A 24,742-nucleotide genomic window follows, 5' to 3' on the forward strand; every position below is an offset into this window, starting at 1 on the left:
AACAAATAGAGAAAATATGCTTCCCTTAAAAGCATAATTGGCTAAATACAACTCCACCTTAAAGCAGAAATTGTGTAACCCTTGATTGCGGTGTTGGGACACTTTAGTTTCTCAATGCAAGGCACAACAGAACGTAGGAAACTGCTAACAGAAAAAAAGAAGCTGATTGTTGGCAGGATCATCACTTTTTGTAAAAAAATAAGTAATACCTTGGTTTCTGTGCTAATTGCGTTAGCATTTTTTCGCTCAGGGCTAATCCAGAGCCTTTGTTATTACCCTTTTGTTTCGTTTAGCTAAACATGGTGAATATTGTCTGAAAGCTGAGTTACTTCCCGTTAAGTGAGTATGACACAAGTTTATTAAATGTTAAGAAGCCCTCAGACGGTGTTTCTTGCAAGATGTTGCATTTTGCCCCCGCCCGCGGGGCCGTGTGGTTTAACTGGTTAAGGCATGAATGACGTCAAACATCAAGTACGACTCAATGGGGTTGTGTACTTTTAGTTGCAGCTCTGTATACGATAGGATTCATGCAGGACTACTGCTTGAATTGGTATAAGGTCATATATTTTTCTCTTGATCCATCTGTCTGTAAGGTTATGTGTTATAACCCTTATACAGCTTTTATCCTGTATAAGGGTCCATTATAAACAACAAGGGTGACTTTAATAGGTTTGTATGATCAAATAATGATGCCAGACTCAGTGACCTGTACACTTCCTGGATAGGAACAGCCAACACACCTTCATCCGACAGTCCCTACGGCTTTTATGGGCCTTTTCATTTCAGGGCCGGGGCAAAGTCTGAAGCGGTGAAAAACAATTACGCAGTCTGTCAACAACTGCATGGCTTGTTCCAACAAACTGCCATGATTCAGCAAACAGCTCCACATCCACTGATTGTCGACAAAATCAAAGTCCCCAATCTGAAGCTTGTCTGCTGAGCGCCCAGACTCCCCTGTCTTCCTGCCCTTCTTGGTTTTATGCAAAACAGCACAACAGAGAGTTCACCCAGAACACATTACATTTGAATCAGGCCTGGGTTGTTTGCCGAGACTGAGCCAGGAAGGCAAAAAGGTAAAGCTCTATAACAACATTATAATTATTGTTTGACATCCCAGCACACAGCAGGGGAGGAGGATGGAGCTACACAATCGCACACATTAAGATGCCTGTTGCCATGACTAGGCAGCGACGACTCGTCCCCGTTTGGCACATAACGAGCAGATTCTCAGCATCTCCTCCCTCTCCATCGACTGCCTCCTGTTAACTCAGAAGAATGGAGATGATAAGGTTTGAATACCCTGTAATGGCATTCATCATTTCTCTAATTAAAGAATAAATAACCAGACACTTATACCGTCTAAATAAAGAAAGCTACAGATAAATACAAATCTTGTTTATGGTTTTATGGCTCTGACAATAACAATTTCTTTATCCTGGCGAAATAGCAATGCAATAAAGTGGAAAAACAGCGATAAAAATATATATTTTGTGGGAACAGAGCAAGCAGGGAAAGTGTGGAAAACGCAGCAAGCAGCAAGATCAGAGCTAAAAAGAAAACCTTGTTAAGCTGCGGGACATTTTCTGTTATTAAATCTGAAACCAAAAAACTCGCAGCGCTGCAAAACAAAGCGGTCTGAACAGGTGGAACGCTCCGCCATGGTTACACAGATGGTCTCTAGACACTTCCTTCCTCTGACATACACAAACACAGTGACAGCGCAGCACTCTGGAAAATGTTTAAAGCTGTAATAAATGAGGCCGTAGCTCAAAGAACAGAGAGGCTGTCTCACACGGATTTATCAGCTGAGAGAAATAGAAATGTCGTTGACAGGCACGCTGTAGAAATTCTGCGTTGTTGCCCTTTAGATCTACAGAAGGAGATAAAATGGGGATCGGCTGATTAGACCCGACTGAGGCACAGTAACAGATTTATCAACACTTCTTATCCCAATGCATTCAAAACAACGATAAAGAGACTCCTATACATTTGGGTCCTGATAAAATTCCATTTATATGGCATTGCCGTGATCCACGTTTGTTTGGGTCTAGGCTCAAAAAGCGTCTTTTATTAGAAAGCTACAGGTTCTGAATCCTTAATGTGAAATGCAGGATATTTGTTTAGTGGGTTAGGATGGTTTCTAGGCTGTTTTATCTGCTAAATTGGACATTAGCCTCTGAACACAGCGAGAGTAAAGAGAACAAGAGGCAAATTCCTAATGTGCTGCAACCTTAAAAAGATACACAAATATACTTAAACGGTGGTGTTCTTATCTTTTAACTGACAAAAACATAATGGCAAACATTCTTTAAATGGTTAAGCACAGAATTAGCTGTAATGTTGAACGTTTATTTAAAAAGGGATATCATCCTTCTCTCCACAAATTATCTCCAAGTCATTCATTCTGGTATCACAAAACCCTAAAAGCAATAAAACCGCTGACAGTTTAGTTGGAATTCAAGGTGTGCTTAGCTAGTAGCGGATAAACACAAATTATATTTGCCAAAACTCAATAGTAGTACCTACAAACATGGACAAATTGGCATGTACTGTATTGACATGTATTTCTTCTCTGTAAACAGTTGTCTGCATATGAAAGAAATATATGTAGGGAATGGGAAAAGGTTTTTGCATTAGACCCGTTTGAAGTTTCCTAATCAATAGATGTCTAACACTTCATTGGACGTTAAACTCATTGATAAGAGTTGATGACTTGCATATAACGTTTACCAGATCACTACAACACACCAGGTATACATCGCACAAGACTCGGATTCAGAAAATGTAACAAAGAAATGCTGAAAAGTATTTACATACATGGAGAAATTTGCATTTATCTGTTTATTCTTTGTCAACAGGTGTCTGCACATGAATGAAGATATCTGTAAGTGAAAGGACAATGCTTGTTTTCCGAGTTGTGAGCAATCATGTTCGACCAGAGGCCTGTACTACGAAGCTGGATTTTCCTAACCTGGATATGTTTGAGTTAGCCGGTTGGCCTAATCCAAAACATACGCGCTCTCGCTAAAAGGTATACGAAGCGGGTTATCAAGTGGATTGCTCAAGCCAGCCGTGTGCTATCTTGTTAGGTGCGTGTTCACATGAAAGGGGTGGTATTTGGAGCATTCGACCAATCACAAACATGGAGAAGTGCACTGACAGCACAGCGTCATACTTCCTGAATGAAAAGTCAACTATAATCTTAGACAAATATGAAGAAGTTAAACTTTAACATCCATGACTTAAACACTTTATCCAAGATAAAAGCCACATTGTTGTACCTGCAAGGTGAATACAGCTGGTAACAGAAAAAGTGTTTGAATTCGTACATTAACAGGTTTATGATATCACTGCCCCGTCTGAGACACGAGTGAATCTGACTTTAATTACATTTGTCTCGAGTGTTTCGTCAACTTAATGTGTTGCTTAAAATAATACTTGTGCATACAGTATGTGACACTGTGAGTGTTGCACGGCCAGATACGGCTCAGCTGACTCAGATAAGGAAATATATGATACATTATGATGTGATATGCCACGGACTGTACTTAATGTTACTCTGATCCGGTTACTTATGTTGTGGCAGATATTTAAGTAAGCTTTCTTAACACTAATGTTATAATAGTCAGATTGCTCTAAAGATGGGAGGTGATATTCTATTAATGTTCACGTTACGTGCTGAACAAGCTGTTTTTAAACTGTTATCGGAGTATAAAATGGCTACTTGTGAAAGTATCAGATTCTTCGCAGAAGTTGTCTCTCCACACACTCCATTATTTGCTAATCTGAGTGCAATCCATGACCAACGAACGGAGAAAGAAGTGAAGGCTAAGATATCCTTTATTCTGGATTTCCGTTTCTGGATATCTGCAGGCAACACCAGAAAACCCAAAACATTGACCATTGCCACCGGACGCTAAATTATCATAATGGACGGATAGCAGATGGGTTCCGATATCGATCTACTCCTGACTTAATTGACGAGTAGATGACTCATCTCATCTTGCATATAATGTAACTTTCCACCCCACAACTACGGGGTGTTCATCGCAGGGGACTTGTGTTCAGAAATATTAAGTAAAACTTCCGGCTTTGTAATGTCTGAAAGCTTGAACTCTTAATTATTGGGCCTCTGAAGGGATGACTTTGTCCCACCAATAAGAAACATATCAACACATCGTCTATAAGGAAATGGAGATATCCCAAACACTTGTGATTGACTTGAAATTTGCTACTCAAGATTTTGAGACCTGATCAAATTCGATTTTGTATTCTGACAAATCATATCACCACAGTCCGACTAGCTCAATTTGTAACACACAGCCTCACTTGCAAAGCTCATTGTATTAACTTTGTTGAGACTATTCATCTTGACATTTACAAAATAACAAACATGTATTTATTCCGTTTCTTCTCAACAGCTCTTGAGTAAGCTGAAATCCTTTGAAAGTTTTGTCAGAGTGCTGATTGCCAGACGCCTCAAACATTTGAAATAAGTGCTGCTCATTGACATTCAACATGCTGTTACCTAGCGATGCAGCAGTAATTGTCAGTGTGATTAGGTTACTTCAAAGATTAGCATTATATTGTTGGTGCACATTGTATTCTTCTATAGCTCTGCACAAGGAAATAAAAGCCAGTTTTCAGACAAGCTTTCTCTCACAAAAGAAAAGGCTCTACGTCACTCAGTTCGATGTGCACTCAAGAGAAAATAGGACTGACTGTAAAAGGTAGATAAAATAAGGAAAATAAAGAGGTTTCCTATGCGTGGGTACTGCATCTCCGCGCTCAGAATACAAACACTCGGTATCTTTTCAATGAATCCGAGAGCAGGCTGGAAAATCCAGATGAAAGCCAGTCGTTTTGATGTTGTAATCTATTCAATACATTTCAGTTGTATACAGAATAGCAATGATGTAGACTAAAGGGTGAAGAAAGAAATAGATGGGGCAAAGTCGCTGTTTTGTAAGTCACAAATTACAATGAAGTCTTGGTTCTAAATTCCGAAGTCCATACAAGATTGTAATAAGTCAAGTTCTGAACCAAACCCATGACCACATGTAATACTGTGAAGCTGACCGTTGAGCGGCCCAACCAAGCCAGGAGGCAGAGGTAGACTGTCCAAGAATACAACCCGGTGTGGGCATTTATTAAGTCATACACATCATTCACAGCCTCAATCCGGCTGAACATGTGCACACCGTCACCAACCACAGGGATTTTGCACCACACGACCAGCCTCCAAACAGCCAGGGCAACAGAGCCTAAATACACACCCACACTAATCAAACCAACAGGACACAGGTGAGGGGGGAGCAATTAGACACAGGTGGGGGGGGGGAGGAGACAACACAGGGCACCAGGTGAACATAATCAGAAGTAACAGAAAGAACGGGAGGGGGAACACTTTTCCAAATAAAAGACATGTGCAATATACAAGGCCCGAAGCCGTCAGTCCAGTGACGAAGCAGACACAAATACAGCAGAAGTTACCTTCGTCACAAATACCCATTTTTCTATTGTTTTTACAGCCTAACGGTGATTATAATATTACAGAGGACATATTATGTTCATTTCAGGTTCATATTTGTATTTTGTTCCTCTACGGAGTCATGTTGTTATGCTTTAATGTTCAAAAAAGGTCTTTATTATTCTCATTATGCCTGTGCATCTGTTTTTTCCTCCTCTGTCTGAAACCAGAGCCCAGTCTGCTCTGACTGGTTAGCTGGCCTGCTCTGTTGTGACTTGGTGAACCACGTATAGATGTCCCGCCCCTTAACCTCATGTACAATGGGTTGGAAACAATAGATAAAAGAAGCACAGTTGTTATATAGTGATGTCATTATGAAACCGAAGTAAACAATGGAGTCCAATGGAGGCGTTTCAGGGGGAGTGTGTGGGAGAGAAACTCTGGAGGGAACTTTGGGATTTTAGCATTTGCACATCATGGACCAAAATCTATACAACACACTGAAGGAAAGGGAAAGGGAGAACCACATAAAGCATAAAAAGGGCCTCTTGAAAATAGTACTGGAGAAAATAAATATTAAAAACAATGTGTTTATAATTTTCCATTAAATTATTAATAATACTTCTGTTTAAATATCTGTTAAATGTTTTGCATAGAGCCATCTGTTTTTTGTTGACAGCAGCAGATTTCTTACACCTCATTCTGATGATGTAAGGCATCATCTGCTGTCTGTCTTTCCCTAAAGAGGTGGCAATTTGATTGGCGGCTGTCAAATTGATTAAAAGCTTCTTCTTCTTTTTTTCACTCTGAATAAAAAAAGAAGACTAGGCTACTATTGAGAAGTCTTTTTTAATGGGAGACCTGACCAAGGTAGGCAGCAGCAAAGTTACAAACAAAAAAACACAAACATTTGAAAATACTTTTAAAAAAAGCATGCGGAACTGACATTTCAAAATAAAAAGGTCAAGTTTTATAACCAGGTAGACCTAAAAACATTGCAGTCTTAAGAAACAAGACTTTCATTCTTTCATTAACGATTTAAAAACATTTAACAAGATACATGAATTGAGTTTTAAGTTGTTCTGCAACATATTCTGCGCCCTTTTTAACCATTTCTGTACGCTATTGAGACTGAAATGATAGAAAATCCAGAGAACGCAAAAAAAGAATATTGCCTGGAGATATTCAGCCAGATAAGAATACTACATCGTATCGGAGCAGACCAAAAATAGCTTTTTATCGAAAAGGTGCAAAAATGACAGAGCCCACGGGTTCCCTGAGCAGGCCATTCTAACCAAGAGTATGACTCACAGTTATGAGTCAGACCATATCTGTTGTCATAAAAATACAAAGCTTTAACAACAACATTTTAAAATGGTGGGTCTTGAGGAGGATTTCAAGTTTTTCAAACTCAAAGTCAATTGAGTCAAATTTATTTCGCATCTAACTCAAAATGAATAATACCCAAATATATTTGTTTACCTTGATGTTTGCTAGCTTTGGCCATATCAATGTTATTAAGACATGATTGAACCAACTTCTGGGCCGTTTATAAAAGTAGGCTACAATAGCAGAAAGTTAACATTGCAGGCACTTAATCCAACATTCTGACAGTTTGGTCCCAGTCATGCAATAGTTTCTCCTTTTACCCTCCAGCAGGCAGGATCAAAAGTAATGCACTTCAACACAGCATGCTAAAACACTGGTATGGGCTTAGAGTGCTTTGCCATTATTAATTTGCATCGACTTCGGTCTGTTTAAGCATCATATTTGAAGTGTTTACTGCATTCATGTAATGCGGGTGGTGTCGATCAAGTTCTTTCCCTTCATAACAACATTAGATTAACCTGGCCTCCCTCTGATGATGTAACCTTTGTGCAAAATGGTTATATTGTTGCGGAAACTGCACCCATCTGGCAACTTGACGGTTGCAATCAAACCAGAATTGGAATTTGAAATGATTTAATGAGCCATGTCTAGGGGAAGTTATGAGAATATTTCTCTCATAATCTGTGAAATTGAGGGACCTCAGTTCAAAGTGAACAGAGTTAGGAGATGACATTTCATATTATGTGTGGCTCTACGTATTGTTAGGTTGCAAGAAATATGGAGAAATAATCAATTATATCCATTCCCTTCCTTGTTACTGAATATAATACAGAAGGAAAGACTTAGAAGACTTAATGTACCATTAAAAGTAATGAATGAAAAAATATGTGTGTCTTTTTTTTGTACATAGCAGGATTGGAAGCTGTGGGTTGTAATGTTGAACTTGTTGCACCCTGAATATTATTTTTAATTAATGAGAGAGCAGAGACCTAGTATTATTATTTTTGAAGCTTCTTGGTAAAACAATTCCAGACATCCAGTTGTTCAGGGTATACAACAAGTCGTTCTAAAAAAGGCTCACACCTCTATCCCAATGAAATGATCCATTCTATAGGGAAATCAAAATCATTGGCCTACAGAAGCCTTACAGATGACTAACACTGACTCACGAATGACTATGTGGGGCTTAAGCTGCTCCTGCTGCTGAGTTGAAGCTCCACAAACCAATTTCACATTTAATTATAATGAAAAGACGCCATAAAAAACTTCATTGCTCACGTTTAAATGCATGCCGTTATTCGGAGGATTTAGAGGATATGTCGCACTCCCCAGTATGGGCTCAGAGCATTAATTTCACATCCTTCTAAAACAGCTGGAAGCCAGAAACACTTTCAGACTCATTAACTGCAGTGGGTGGGGGGGGGGGGGGGTGTTTAATGTAGCTTTTCCTACCTGTAGCTCGGTTTTCGGTGTGCAGCCGCTGTGCAATTTCCATTTAAAAACACATCCTTCGTAAATCGCTTTTAAGTTAACCGTGTGCCCAGGATAGTTCCGTGTGGAGCTCCAGATCACCGTAGTTCTGATTAAAGCGGGGCCAGGTATTTTGTGGTGTTGAAAACGACCTGAAACACGAGCGTTTTCTTTTAAAACCCGCTAGGCAACAGGTGTTCATTTCACGTTCAGGTGACAGTGAAGCATCGACCCACTTTGCTGCTCCCTCCCTGTGAAAGTCCAACCCCACCCCCCTTCCCCTTCAGCTCCACCCCTGCCAACTCTGGCTGGTGCTGTGTTTAAAGGACTCAAACCATTTTAAACGAAAGTTTGCACTTTAAGCCCTCTAACATTCAAGCCAGTGCAGATTTAATATGAGTTTGTTTTTGCAGCAGAGAATGATAAGGCGATTTAATTTGCCCTTAATCCCTTTTTTTTTAAAATTTAAACCAGTTTATTGGTGACCACAAGAGGGTGTCCTTCACCTCGTGTTGGTGGCCAGTCGAAGAAAATAGGAACACTTGTTGGCTGTATGACTCAGAAATATAAGATATTATATTATAATATAAGAAACTGCACTATGTGTGCCCTTCATACTTGTGTGTGGTACTTCATATGTTCTCTTGCATAAAGTGATGTTGTGTTTGGCAATGAGAGGCTGTTCTTTGCAGTTTCTCTCTGAAAAGAAAACCTTTACTCGTGCATGAATAGCTGGTTGGTCTTGAAAACACAATCAAGTTCAAATACTGTCCAATAGATTTAGAAAAGAAGAACATTTGCCACGATTTGTTTGCTTTTCTTACTTTCTAATCCTTTCTTCGTTTTTTTAAATGAAGAAAGTTTATGTTACAAGGAAGGAAGGACTTTCAATATCATTATTTAATTAGTTGAAATCTGTGTTTCAAATAGGCCTTTTAGTTTCTTTGTTACATAACTGTTTTAACATGTTATCTCCATAATTTACCATCACAATCAAATCTCAAAGGACAATCTACATAATTAACTTTCTTGCTTTTAAAATCACAGTAACAAACTTCTAAATAGATTTCACCTTTACTTCATTTTATTTGTTTAAATCAGGCAATGCATGTAAAAATACATCTTTCTTTGATATTCAAAGACAATTGAATATGCACAAACAGCAAGACTTCATACAGAAAGTAATACATTTCAGTTACAAATATAGTGTACCTCGACAAATCTTTGGATAGCACTGCAAATGTGATATTTCAAGGAAAATATCAGCCCGTTTGAGCTTTGCATTAAAATGGTATAGACTACAATTGCAAATAAATACTTGTTTTTATTATATACTATAAGCACAGCAGTGCAACTGTGCAAAGAAAACAAAGCTTCTCTGTCATTCAGGTCATGGACGGTCTAGCAGGAGTAACTTTAAAAAGGCATCTGTGTTTTCTCTCATCTCAACACTTATTTATACATCAGCGACATGTTGCTGTACCGCAACAGGTCCCCTTCTCATTAAGTGTTTGGCTCTTTCTTTATAAAGTTATATAGAAAGCCTCTAAGGTAATTCAAGCATTTGTGTGGAAGATAATACAACACAGAGCTTTAAATAAACAACACAGAATCATAACTAAACATGTGTCTCCTCTCCAGTGATAAATGATTAATACATTCAGAAAGTAAACAGCAGGCAACAGTCTAGGTTATAAAGTATGGCGAGTGTCGGGGTCAGTCGCCAAAATCCGGGATGTCGTCATACGAGTAACCCCTGTAACCCTTTGCGGCGTAGTAGGCGATTCTCAAATGGTAAAATCCAGGAAGGAAAACGAGCACCCCTATGATGATGACAGGAATGGTGCGGTCTGGGTTCTGAAAACATCAAAAAAGAGAAAATATTGAGTTGAGGGTGAGGATAAATTGACATTCTTTGGATTTCAAATCTATTTTAGGTGTGAATCAGACTCATATTGACTCACTCACTCACTCACTCACACATCAATACCCTACTGCTGGAAGAAGCATATCAGATTGATAATGTACTCATCAGGCTTTAACATGCTTATCTCCATGTGTGCCTGCCAGCACCATATAAACAGGCTCTGGATGAAAGGGGTGTGCAGGAGGCACAGACGTGATGACTTCATCTGTCTGAGATCCGGTGTCGTGTAAATCATAAGTCATTTCACATTGAACCACCACCAGGCAAAGACAGGCAATCCTTATCATCGCCGAGTGAAGTGCTTTATTTCCCCACCAGATGGCAGTCTTGTGCACTGAGTAACTGTAACGCCAATACACTGCTGCATGGACCATGCGTCAACTTACTTAGTCTTAAGCACTTTGAGCATCACTTCTCTTTCTGTCATGTACAGTATCTATTGGGCATTTATTTGAGGTGGTGGTGTGAAGTGTTTTGTAGTTTCGTTTTAGGGGCAGTTGGCAGCTACATGTTGTATACAGAGTCTGGGGAACAGTGGGGGTCCAGTGCCTTGCTCAAAGGCACCTTTAAAGTGCCCATGAGATGAACTAGCTCCTCTCCAGGTAAAAGTACACACTCAGTACTTGGTACGTTCAGGGTCTTGAACCAGCGACCCTCCATTTCCCAAGCTAATGCAGCTTTGACTCTCGCTGTGGTTTTTCTGAGCTTCAAACCACATTTCATAGTCTTCATCATCTGATGGAGCCTGCTTAGTTGAACTATCTAAATGAGAATCGAGCAAACTCCATGTACAAATATATATAACTGTGTGGATGGAAAAAGCTCCAGAAAAAAGGTGAAAACAATTAAACCATATTACTTTAAATAGAACCTGCCTACATCCAATATGTCCTTCCTCCATTGCTCGAACATTGAGTAATTTCTGGTATTAGATATGCTTTTTCAACTCGCGTGGGCTAATTGGCAAGTAGACGGCGCAAATACTTTGATGCCGCCCTCATGTCAGATCAAATTCTCCGCAAATACAAATATGCAGACTGGAAAAAGCCTTCACATTAACCTCCTGCTGATTATCAAATATATCATTTGAACAGTTATCTCCCAAATGGAGTCCTTATTTGTGGAAGCAGGACCACAGCGGGGGATCTTCCAAACTTGGCACTCAAAGAGCGAACATATCAAAATCATTAGTTGTAATTCAAATACGCAGTAAACAATCGTTGCCAAATAAGCGCAGCATCAGAAAACTGGCTGCAGGGCAAAAAGATTCCATGATAACGTCTCAATTAAAGCTATTTAAAAACCAGATTAACTCAACGGGAGTTTTAATTACAGCATGTGTTTGCCTCTATAAAAGCTGCGTTGATGTGTAAAAACTGGGCTCACGCCTCAATACTTAGTTTTACCGATTGAGATATTTGTATGCTGTTGCGCCAAGTGTGGGAAACTGTCAAGTACCAAAAGCTGTCTTGTAATGCTTGGCCAGATTAACTGGCTTGTTTACTTATGTTAAGATCAGATATTTTGTGATGTAAAACAAAATGGTGAAAATTTGAAAATGTTAATTCAAGCAACTTTTTTTCTTAAAACTTATGTTTAGATGACTACCATCAATTCTAGAAAAACAAGTACTTTTTCATACATGTCATAAAGTATTGGGACTTAAACCGTACGTGGAGAATGAGCACCGTCCCCAGAATGTGTACACTGGAGGTGTGTTGATTGTTTGAAATCAATTTTAAAGACGTGAGCCATCTGAGACAAATAAATAAATCCCTGAAATAAACCCTCTTTGAGATTTGAATAAAAGTTATGCATCATATTAAATCTGGTAGTTTTCCTTATGTAATCTCTTTTTTTTCAACAACTATTAGTTGTCAGTCTATGCCTCCCTCTTGGCAGTAAGAGGGAGGGTAAAACATATTTTGGTGTGCACTGCGCAGTGAAACTTTTCTTTTGAAAGGCTAAACCCCTTAGCTTAGCTCAGCAGCTCAACATGGGGAAACATTTAGCCTGGCTCAGTCCAAAGCTAACTTTAGATGGATTGCTTGCTTTGGCGATGGCAGCTATATGTTGTCGCCTTTTTCTGGCATTTCTGCTAGGCAAAGCTAACTAGTGCTGTACAAAGCTTCACACTTAAAGGTGGGGTAGGTCATTTTGGAGAAACCAGCTCGAGTACGCTAGAATTTGAAAATACACAACCGGAGAAAATCTGCCACTTCCTTACAGAGCCCCTCCTCCAACACACAGGAACGCGCACATGACCAATGAGGGCACGAGATAAGTGTGTGCACAGATGGAAGGCTGACAGGCAGGTAGGCCATCCAATCATTATAGCCGGGCCGGCTCAGATGATTGGTCGTGCTTTTTACAGCGCTACGGCCACAGATGACATTTATTTATGGATTTTTTGTCAAAGCACTTCAGATATTCATTGCTATCGGGATGTTAAGAGCATTCCATGGAATATAACAAAAAGTGTATCTCGAGCTGGTTTCTCAAACTTACATACCCTACCTTTAAGAGCGTTCCATGGAATATAAAAAAAAGTGTTTCTGAAATAAATTACATACCGCACCTTTAAGTGTACAGACATAAAAGTGGTAGACATGTTCTCATTGAATTGAAACTAATAGAAAAGCGATGAAGCATATCACCCAACATGTCAATTCCTTTCTTGTCAAAAAGCATTCAAGTTGAGCTGAAGACTTCCTTTATCAAACTGCTTTAAGAAATGTTTGGAGACACATTTTGGACATATTAAACAGAATGGTAGAGAAAATATGTTATTTTTTGCATAAAGGAGCAATTTAAAAAGAGATAAATCTTGGGAGCGGGAATTACTCGGAGAACAGACAGTAGGCAGGCGGCTCAGACGGAAACATTTTTGTCAAAAATGGATTTTCAGGAGAACAAGCCTGACAGGGTATTTACTGTCAGTTTTAGGGAACACAAACATTGTGGGAGAATGTGACATGCTTCACAATGAGCCCTTTGGCAACAGACACATTCACTGTATTCAAATGTACATACTGGGGAAGTATTTCAACTACAGTTCAACCCTAGACCCAATATTGTGGTTTGTCAATAGATTAGGGTTATGGTTAGGGTTGGATTATAGATTTCATTAAATTGACTGACTCACCTCCACCTTTATGGTTCCTGACAGAAGAAGAGCCCCGAAGATTATCAATAAGGAGCCAATCATAAACAGGAATATTGCCAGTGCGATTGCCTTGTAGGGGACCTTTGGCGGGCTTTTCTTGAACTGTAAAAGGTTAACAAAAAATAATGATTGGAAACAATAGCAGACAGTGCAGTGCTGCCTCAATATTGAGCTTAAAAGAGTGTATAGCTAATTTAGCAATGAGTATTTTCTGTTTTTTTCAGTTAATAACAAAACAAATTAGCCTGTGTTAATCCCTTGCAAATAAACAGACATAAAATACTTATTAGACTTGTTGTTTTGAAAGCAGCAACCCATATCTCCTCGAGTATAATCAAGCAGGCACATATCCAGGAAGTCATTATTTGGGATTAAGCTCAAATGAATTGGCAGTGGGAATAACAGGTAATAATTCCTAGGCTCCTGAACAACATGAGAGCCGATGTTTGAGAAAGGGAGGAGCCTCTCACCTGTAAATCGATGTAACCGTCGTCATCAGCTGCCAGCCGTGAATACTTGACCTTGTTGTTGGATTGTCCAGCCCCCAACATATTGCTTCATTAGGAACTGTTTGGAAAGAGAGACACACAACATATATCAAGTCAATGAACTTCAATAATTACTTCTTATTTCGTCCGGTATTACACCAAAAATGCTTTCACTTACGCATCTACACTCCGATACAACAGGTGGTGGTATGCAACTTTAAAGATGGTTTGCAAACCGCCAATAAACAAAGAGAAGAAGATAAAACAAGCGCTAACAAACTCATGATGTCACCATTGTGTACCTTTTTCAGTGTCAGTTGCTCTCCGAAAACTTTATAGAAGGAAACATGGTTGCAATTTGAAGTTTTTTTTTATGTAATGAACTAGAACAAAGGGAATATTTGAAGAATGGTTTTTTGTGTTAATAGTAAGTTCCATGTTGGTCAGAACCATGTACTGTTAGCTCATTAATCCTTTTCTAAATACATCTTGGCATTTCTTACATTCAGGTTACAAGTAACAGTTACAGTTAACGGTTACAGGTAACTACAGGTTATGAACTTATTTTGAAAAAAAAAAAGTGCAATAATTGCTCATTTTATTGGTGTCCGACATGAGAAGCAGATCATTAATTATCAACAAAAAATAATGATATATGTATACCATTTATCCCAATTCCTAATAACAAAGCAATCTTTGAGATCTTGAGTGTACTCTTTAACAACATATTGTTCTGCTCATTGATTAGAAATCTGAAGTATGTTAGGCTATAGCTAAGTCAAAACCTATCATGGTAGATAAATGTTTCTTTGTTGATGACATACAGCAGCTTATACTGCCACACAACATTGCTTAAATCAGTTATTTAGAAACAACACACCTTGGAAAAATATGAAAATATTTTTTAGGCGTAATTAGGAGTAGTCTGAGAATGTAAACAATAAACTGACCTTTTTATTCAGCGTCTAACAAAACCTTTCAGCATTTCCGACAAGCGCTTCCACTGTTTGAGCGAGGGCAAAGGTGACTCTTAGTGCGTCTGTTTGGGGATTAATTATTCAAATGAGTTGTTTGCAGCACACCGTCTAAGTGCTCTGGCAAACTTGAGATGTTTCGTGTTTTTCTACAAAACCCAATTTGGACTCAATAAAACAGAATTTCTTGTATTTATTAAACACGTACCAAAAAAAAAACTTTTCAAGATGATCAGAATTGCGTCTGATGCGTCATCCCACAGAAACAGAGAAAGAAACAGGAAAAAGTCGCGCATTGATCTGCTCCAGAGGGACGCAGAGGAGTTTGACTAGATATGATCTGATATCCTCAAGGCTTGGGTTTTGTTGTTGTGCTTGGCTCTGTGAATACTTGCACTTGAGCCCCCCCAGAGGGAGACTTAATCCATGAATACAAACTGTTGTTTCTGCTTGAACAAGAGTTTGGAGGAGCTTACAGAAACCTGCTGTGGTTGTAGCCAGCAGCTGTCACAACAACTCACCACAGAGCCTCTCTGATGAAGAAAGCTGCAGGTTGTTGTGAAGTTACATTTGCTGCGAAGAGGGGATACTGCAGATTTAGCAAAAAAAAGGGAGGAAAGTCTTTACAATACGAGGACAAATTCTGGATGTCGCTAGATTTTCTGGGAAAAATAACTTTGAATGAGAGCTGAAACTTTAGATATGTGGGAATATTCCAGGGCTGCACAATTAATTGGCTTGGGAACCAATGGGTCGCCGCTGGTATATGAGTCCTGACCTGAATGAGGACTGGGAGATGGAGAGGTGCAAGTTCACCTTCTGGGCACTGCCAAGACACCTCTCCAGATAACAGAAAAGTGCATGTGTTTGTATCTACTGTATATATATGTGTTCAGACCTAATGTGTATAGGTCCTGCAGTGCATGCATGTTTATTGTTATTATAATTTAATTTCCCCTTGGGGATGAATAAAGGGTCTTGTTCTTCTCCTTCTTAATCATTATTTTATTGAAATCACAATATGGGCTAGTGCAATATATCCAAATTGCAGAAAGCAAAACTATTGGTTAAGGAGATATATTTAAAAGTATAACAAGTACTTAGTCTATCTTACAGACTAAATACAAATATCTGTGTTTGGTAAAGTGCCTATTAAAAAAAGAGAATCAGACCATGATCATTTTTGATAAACTGTATACAGTGATAGTTTGTATAATGTTCCAAAAATCAAGTTTGACAAAAATCTGTCAAAAATAAAACGCACATGTTTTCCAAATCCTGAGTAAAAATTGGTTATGGGGAATATGTTCAAATATTACAAGTACGTACTGCGGTTCTATAGAGAAGTCCTAGCCTATTCTACAGACTTAATAACAAATGCTGTCTTTGGTAAAGATCCTTTCAAAAAAATAGAATCACACCATGATCATTTTGATATATTTCAATGATAGTTTGAATAATGTTTATCTCGCAAATTGCAATATCAGTCAAAATAATCAAATGTTTTCAAAACGTGAGTAGTCACTACTAGTCAGTCACTACTATTCCTCCGTATTGATTTCAGATGGAGATTTGCGACAGGATTGTTTGCCTGAAAATCAGCATTCTTTCAAAGTCCAGATCTTTGCATTAGCTTTGCATCTGGTGCGGTCAAGGTGACAACAACCTGCCCCTCATCACCATACAGAAAATCACTGTGTCTGCTGTGAAAGCCTTCAGGTTTCTAAGATCCTCTGTCTCCCAGGATTTAAAGTGGGATCCCAATATAGACACCATCAGGAAAAAAAAGGTGAAGCAGAGCGCGTACTTCCTGTGCCAGCTCAGGAATCTGCCTCAGGAGCGACTGATCCAATTTTACAACGCAATTATTCACTCGGTTCTTTGCACATCCATCACTGTGGGGGTTTGATTCAGCCACCAAACAGGATGCAGAACAGGAAGTCATGGCTGCTGCATTCAAACTATTGTTGGATTTATTCACCTCCATAGCCTGAAATCGGGACTGGAAACATCACTGCAGTGCACACCATCGCATCCTGGACACAACCTGTTCCAACTTTTTCACTCAACAAATCAACAGATTTTTCACTACGATGGATACTTCACAGGAACAATGCCTGCTGTGTTCACCCTGTAACACTAACATCCACTATACTTACCTGTACATTATACATTTTATGGTTTAAATAAATATTGTTTTAACATTTAAATAGCACCACTGTAAAAGATACATTTGAACATGTGTATACAATGTCATATCCACCTTCCTTATGTGTAAAGCAACCTGTGGCATGTATCATTCTGTATTTATTCCAGCACCCTTTGCACTATAGCCCTACTATGTATGGATATACACATACATGTACACACACATGTACAATGTGAATGCTTTTATAAATGTAACGTATACTATAATTTGGTATTCTTGATTTAGTTATAGCCTAAAATTGCATACATATACATTACATGGTGTGTTTTTGACTGATATGTTTAGACTAACGTCTTTAAGTGGTTATTACATTGCATTGCATTTCATTTAGCTGACGCTTCTTATCCAAAGCAATTTACAATTACCAATTACAGGGACATTCTCCCTGGAGTAACTAAGGACTAAGTGCCTTACTCAAGGGCACACTAGTGGTGGTGTTCCTGGCGGGATTTGAACTCACAACCTTCCGATCTTCAGCCCACCTCACTATGCATTTGACCACCACTATCCTATATTACATAATGCAGGGACTTTGCATTTCTTCCCCAGATGGTCTACCTTAAAATAAACTTGTTTTAAAAGAGGAACAAACATTGTTTTAGGGGGATGGGGTTTTACTATGGAAAATACTAACTCATTTACTAACTCAGTAATGTTATATTTTAAACCCTGGCTACACTAGTCCTGTCACAATGGGTAACATACATGCATACATGATTGCAACTTTCATTATTATGAATTTCTCAAGATTTTTAGCTTAACACAGTATTTTCTGTTAACGACCTTTGTTATTATAATAAAACTGCAAATATTTAAGGAGTAGGCTAAGTACTACAGTATGTTTTCTTCTTTTACTTTCCTTCTACTGTACCATGCTTGACTGTGTCGTCATATTAAATTGAATAGGAAAAATAAAGTAAACCAAAATAGTTGTGTATCAGTTTGAATTCACAACCCTTCTCCTATTATTATTATCTAGGTTAAATCACGTGGGGCTAATTACTGCCGAGAATAAATAAGTAGCTTATGTGCAATAATAACATTATGTCGCTTAGGCTTGTGTCCAGGAAACTAGTACAAATAAAGTTATTCTCAGCAGTAAACTGAATAGTTAACCTCCGTCGTTTGTTTACGTCTCATAAACACTCCTTCCTAATTAGCTGCAGCATTAGCTTCTTAGAAGTTACGCTATTAAAAGCTAGCCAACATGACTCGTAACATACGCCATTACTTTTTTACAACTCGCCATTCGTCTCTTACCGTCAGTCGAGGTATTATTAGCACCGTGTGTGTGTTTATCTGCAGCAGGAATCTCTTCTAGGGTTCCACATCGTAGTTTGGAAATGCATCCATTGGAAATGTACTTCCTTATTTCCAAGCACTGCGCATGCGCACATTTCCTCTTTCTTGTCCGTTTGAAAATCAGAGGCTCCATTATCAATTCGTCCATTCATACTAATACTAATACTAATAATACTAATACTAATAATACTAGAAATCGTAATAATAATAAAAACAATAATTATACAAATTATAATACTAATAACATATTAATAGTCATCCAATTCCTATTCCTGAGACTTTTACCCATTTACACTTTGCCTAGTTATCTGTCACAAGTGTTTGGAATAAAGAGCAGCCATGGCTTTTTCATAATGGCCTTTGGCAATGACTGAACATCAACAGAATTTAGCCTTTTCCAGCCGAACACGTTTTATTTTCTTACAAGACCCTAAACCTCAGCTCTTAAGTGTTTAATGGGTTGTTTTGTGTCCTTTTTCTTAGAATGACAAGATTTGTTATTAAAAGGTAACTGAAGTATAAGGCATGTTCACCCTCTCATAATTCCAGTCTTGCAGTCCTCGAAAGACCTTCCATCCCTGAGTTTGTCAGTGGTATTTTCATTTTTGTTGCATTTCCATGTAACTCTTATGCATGTGTAGCTATATAGTTTTACTTTGTAAACTCTTTTATCTCCCCTGCTCTTCTCTTTAATCACATTGCGGTCTTTTTGCTGATTGACTCTGCAGCGGTTTGTTTAAGTGGAAAGTAAATGGCCCTGTACTTTCAGAAAAGAGAGCATTTTAGGTCAAGCTTTCTTTAAAGTGGATTGCCTGTGATGATCGTCAGTCACATTATGTGCGTTTAACTGAGATGGAATTTTGAAAGTTGATGCACTTACGATTGTTTTTGTTCCTTAAGGCCCTATAACGCTAATTTCCAGGTTCATATTTGTATTTTGTGCCTCTACTGTGACATGATTACATGTTGGGTTGTGTGGGAGAGAAACTTCCTCTGAAGGGAACATTGGGATTGTTGTCTTTCCGACCATTAACATGCGCACAAATCTATATAACACACAACAGGAAAGGGAAAACCTCAAAAAGCATTATAGGGCTCCTTTCGGCCAGTGGCTGTGATTCCCCAAAAAATACATTTATTTCTTATTTCTATTGGATTTATATTCTTTGCTCTGTGACAAATGTGTGCACATAAAAAAAACATACCTTTCTGTATCTCAACATAAATCATAATTTGGTCTGCATGGAGCCTCCATTATATAATAGCAAGCTAGGTCTTGTCCTAGTAAGTGAATATGCTGTGCAAAAGCATCGAAGTAGTTTATTATTTTGACATATTATCTTGTGTATGAGTCTAAAAGCGCTAATGTCAGCAACACATTTCCATAATCTCCACTGAAAATTGGTTGCTTGTTAGAGAGTCAACTGGGAGTCGTTTAGCTTAGATACAGACATTTATCTTTGAAAGGGCTATAAAAATGTATGTCCCCTGTGTGATAGTATTATATATTATATCATGAGATTATCATTAGCATGCATTAATGTAAAAGCAAGGGGTTTTACTGTTGTACAGTAGTTGTTAAAGCTGGAATAACAACACTGGCATATTGCTTGTTACAACCTAAATATGAGTCGTTTTTTCCACAAGGACAAATCCAAATAAGTCCCACACAACCACATGCACACATTCTGGGAAGCCTCTGGCAGTAATAAGAATAAAAAGCCGATAACTGGTGGGAAAAAACAGTTTAAGCTTGGAGCTTCGCCTGTCTTTCTCTAAAGACTAATGGCAGGGAACCAGGTCCCTTTGCGGAGGACTAACTGTGCTCAAATAGGATCTCATAGCATCATAAATAAGACATCACAGTGAGGACTAGACCTCTTTGATCAGTATGGGATATATAGACAGCCCCCGGCAAGTTAAGTACAAAAAAAACGATCAACCAAGCCGTTATGAGAGAATGAAATACAGCATACATTTAAAATTACTTATCAGCAGCGTTTCTTTCTTTCTTTCTTTTTATATCAAATAAAATAGCGCATCTCCATTCCCTTTCATAACTTAGAAATGTCTGAAAAGTATTTAAGTCAGAACTTACTTTTAAGTTACATAAGTCTAGTCATGAATGTATTTGTATATGTAGTGTATCTATATGGTGGGTCCATTTGCTTAGATCCCAGGCTCCTTCAACAGTGCAACACAATAAAACATAAGTTGCAAACAGGTGAATGTTAAGGATGTTCTTAGTAACTCACAAGTAAAGGCAAAACCCGAAAAAGCTTCTAACCATACAATAATATAATTGATTGATTCATAATAGACATGTATGGGGTGAAAGAACCAGTTTGCTGTTTGCTATTATTCAAACGAGTGTTGCCACCTTAGTATTTGCAGTAATTAATTAATAGGACATTCCTCAAACTGGCTTAGCCAAGTCGCAGCCATTAATTGTATGCCATGGGCCGCTACTCCATTACATTTCCATTTGAGATTTTTCCCCTTCTTGCCCAGACTGTTGATGAATCCACCTTGTGTTTCTGTCCAGCCTACAGGCTTTCTAAGTTAATAAGAAAAAAAGCGCTCATTTCAAATTCCATTTTCCCGTTTCTGAGTGCATTCCATGATTAATTGGACCCATAGTTTATTTTTTCCCAAACAAGTCTCCATGGTATCACGGGCTTCCACCATCCTCCCTAAAGAGCCCTGCCCAGCGCAGGAAATCAAATTAGGATTGACACAATTTCTTTGAACCGACAGCCTCCTGTGTACAAAGGGATGACAAAATCTAGTCGACCATTTGATGGATGTAAGTGCACCACCAGTCTATCGCAAAAAAAATCAAGGTTATACAGTAGGCAAAGGAGGCTGCACAGAGATGTTTGTCAGTTTTCTTGCTCAGTATAGAGAGTTCAAGCTTATCCTGGCTGTGTGGCAGCATGTCAGCACATAACAAAGGTTGCTGAGCATGCTGGGTAAATGGCATGCCAGTTAGAGCCACAAGGACAGGGGATATAAATGGTGTTGTATGAGCACAAGTAGGCTATTAGGTTTAGGTGTTCAGAAACATAAATGACTTTTAAGGCACATACTTCTTAAATGTGAACCTTTTGCACAGGGGCTAGATTCTGTGATTCTGACAGCAAGAATGAGCCCCAAACACAGAAAAGAGTTAGCATTCTAGCACTTCCCTTTACTCCCTCGTCTCGAAATCAATGCATGTTTTAATTCACGAAACAAGGTCTGTGGTTAATACAAGCAAACAATATTTTCACATTTTGTTCTATGAAAAAACGTCAGTTAACACCCCTCTCGTGAACCCCTGAAGCCCCTTTGAGCCATAAAAATGGTGGTTGCTAACGAACGAGCATTAGCCACTGTAAGCTTAGCGGCAGTGACATGAAGACATGTCATTTTGTTGTAGCTCCGTTGAGCAATAGGTGTAGTTGTCTGTTAAAACATGTCCTAAATTGACTTTGTATCCAGTTTCAAGCCACATTATACTGGTCGATTTTTCCTATCAATGTTATCCGGAGAAAACATTTTGTTCGTCAGATATCTGAAGAAGCTTAGCAATCCGAACAGCAGCCAAACAGTGTCAAAGAAACACAGATTGTTTACTTGAAACTGCTTTATTTAGTATTTGTATTGGTTTTGATCACTAAATCTGTTGGTTTTGGATCAGAGGAGGTAAAATCCTCCCTATTGTCTGGATCTTAAATTACCCCAGAGAAACAAGCTTAGCAAACATAAGTGGAAACCCAGCTCACAGCCCCTCCAGGACGTCTTAGTTCTCCATGCAGCGTCAGGAAAATATAGAATTTCGAATGAGGAAGTGCTTTATTCACGTTTGTAGGGGTTTCAATCAGCAGCTCAGTAATAGTTTTGAAGGAGAAGATACCTTTGAGGATCATTTCCTTACCTGTGAAATCCTCCTGAAAGATGTTTTACTTCACAACACCACCAAGATATGTATTTCGGGATTGTTTTAATTGAGAAAAATGTGAAATGAGTTTGGTGTCTTAGGGGGCACCAGAGGTAACAAAACCAAAACAGTGAGCTAAAAGTGGCTAAAAAGCAGGGTTGGGTGCTAATCATCTAAAGGTTTGGCATGAGCGACCCATTCACATTTCATACACTCATTTCATTCAATGCTAAATCATAAATATTCATGAATGCAAGTTTAACAAAAGACTTGTAAACTTCTTGAAGGCGTTTGGCATTGAGATAAAAATAGAAATAGACAATAACCATTCGCTGCAGTTAGCAGTGTCCCTTGCTCCCCTGTGCGGTCAAGCTTTTGGAGTCTGAGTCATAGAAAACGCCTCAGAGCAGATAAGCAAAGGCTCCATATGTGCTTTTCATCCATTGCAGGTAGGATAACATTTTATTTTTTACAGCAACAAGCTGAGCATTCAAACTGAAATCATAAAAACGATTAGATTTGTCCACAAATAGAAACGGCTGTGATATTCTTGCAGCAATTCAAAGGATTTTATTTTGCAGAATGTTGGTTGAAAAACGCTTTACTCGACAGTAAAACATGGTACATTTGCTAGTATGGAAATGAAACGAGAAAGCAAGCAAATCTGCATATTGTGAAGGGGTTATAATAGAATATTCATGTATTTGCTGGAGCTTGAAACAGGCCATTTAGACTAGCCTGGTTGAGAATGCAAGAGACCCAATTAAAAATAAAATGATACAATATCTATGAAGGGTTTTAAAACGTTTGTCATGCTTTGTGGTTGCTCTACACAGAAAATAAATGACTTATTTAAATGTCAAACTTTTAAACAGCTGCTAGATTCTGTGATTTATAAGTAAACATCATCAACTTTACAGCAAGAATGAGTCCTAAAAAAGTATGGTTGGAGTAACCATGGTTAGATTCCTTTGGCTAATACAAACTGACAAGATTCGCACATGTTGTTTTCTATTAAGAAAAAGTCAGTAAACACCCCGCGAGTATTAAAAAAAGTGGATTGCTAACACTTGACTAAATGAGAGTATCAAACGTCATCTCTTCTCATATTAGCCGCCATTAGCCTAGCGGTGGTGACCTGAAGTCATGCACCATCATGTCGCTTGTTTATAGCTTTACTTTTAACTTCTGGCGATTAGATTTAGGATTGAACTATTAGCAAAGCTATTATCCAAACAGTTTTCAATTCGAGGTAGAAAATGCACTGCTTTCTTTAGGGTTGTTCTACAGAAATACGTCATTGCTGCACCACTATATTTCCCTTTAGTTTTACCAACCTGCAAAGTTGGAGGTAGCCATTTTCGTTTAGCTGACTATATTAAAAGTCTAAGGAGCTCTGTCAATACTTTCTGAATGTCTTGTCTCTTTTTCTCATTAATGAAATCATCCCGGATGCTGGTGTTCAGCCAGCCTCGCTCATTCCAGCAGCAAACTGGATGAACAATTAGGAGTACTAATCTCATGAGGGCAAGCCTTTACCTCCCTATGAATAATTTAGCATTTAACAAGCTATAGCTGATAACAATGAAATGCATTTCCCTCTGCCAAGCGGAGGCTGCAGCCGCACGCTTTTGCATTCCCTTCGGCACTGAAAGGAGAGTGTGGGTTTTATCCAAAATGTAATCACTTTGAGATGTCTGATGTCAGCGAATGGGAGAGAACATCAGTTATGAGAGGATGCTCGGAGCACTCCTCTGCAGTAATGGCTCTTTGAGATGCCTGTCTGCCCACAGCGAGGAACCTGACATTAAAAGTGAAGTTCACTTTTAGACTTTATATTTTTTTGTGAAAGGTAACGCCATATAAACAAGAAGGCTACAGACAGGAACTGAATACCACAATCAGAGAATCTGCTACCCAAGGGATGGATGACGATAGATCAATTTCAGGGCAGCAATGTCAACAAAACTTTTATTACATAAGCACCTGTGCGAGTGTCCTTTTTGCAAGGAACAAATCATAGCTTAGAAAACAGCCTTACCTTCAATAATCGCACAGATCCAGGACAGAGAGAGTATAGGGAATAGCAGGAAGAGGAAGAGAGACTTATTATTGAAGTCTAAAGTGCAGTTTGTACTGCAGTGTGTGAGTCATTGTGTTAACACTCAAAAGAACAACTGTCATTTAAGGTCAGGAACACACAACTCCTCATAGTTTACATCTGATAGAACTTTGTAACCTATGACGGCGGCAAGAACAAGAACATTTAGATTCCTAGAGGTTCACACAGAGCAACTTGACACAATCCTTGAAGGGGTGTTTTTATATTTAGTGGCACAGGTTTAGTCATAAGTCAGCATTTCTTAAACAGATGCAGATATTAATACATGACATCATTTAAAAGCTTTTATAAATTGTCTAGGAGGGGTTCTGCAGTAAAAGTTTGCCATGTATGTTTGCAGACATTCAATAAGTCTCAGAACTG

At 38.6% G+C, this 24,742-nt stretch overlaps 2 protein-coding genes across 2 annotated transcripts in view; both read right to left on the bottom strand.

Annotated features, from left to right (window-relative positions):
- Nucleotides 1-8,517, bottom strand: part of igsf9a (immunoglobulin superfamily, member 9a) — a 57,496-nt gene extending 48,979 nt beyond the window's left edge. Inside the window, exon 1 of the mRNA XM_079658748.1 lies at nucleotides 8,252-8,517. The gene's annotated coding sequence lies outside the window, so the exon portion shown is untranslated. The remainder of the gene's footprint in view (nucleotides 1-8,251) is intronic.
- An 814-nt stretch (nucleotides 8,518-9,331) lies between these two features.
- On the bottom strand, nucleotides 9,332-18,440 carry tmem230a (transmembrane protein 230a). The gene is made up of 4 exons (XM_079658962.1): nucleotides 18,294-18,440; nucleotides 13,833-13,929; nucleotides 13,342-13,464; nucleotides 9,332-10,126 (listed from the first exon to the last, which is right to left on the bottom strand). Exons 2-4 carry the CDS (start codon nucleotides 13,911-13,913, stop codon nucleotides 9,986-9,988), a joined length of 345 nt encoding a protein of 114 aa, XP_079515088.1. The 5' UTR covers nucleotides 13,914-13,929; nucleotides 18,294-18,440; the 3' UTR covers nucleotides 9,332-9,985.
- Between the last annotated feature and the right edge of the window lie 6,302 nt (nucleotides 18,441-24,742).

This window comes from Notothenia rossii, assembly GCF_949606895.1.
Source record: "Notothenia rossii genome assembly, chromosome: 11".
NCBI classification, from domain to species: domain Eukaryota; kingdom Metazoa; phylum Chordata; class Actinopteri; order Perciformes; family Nototheniidae; genus Notothenia; species Notothenia rossii.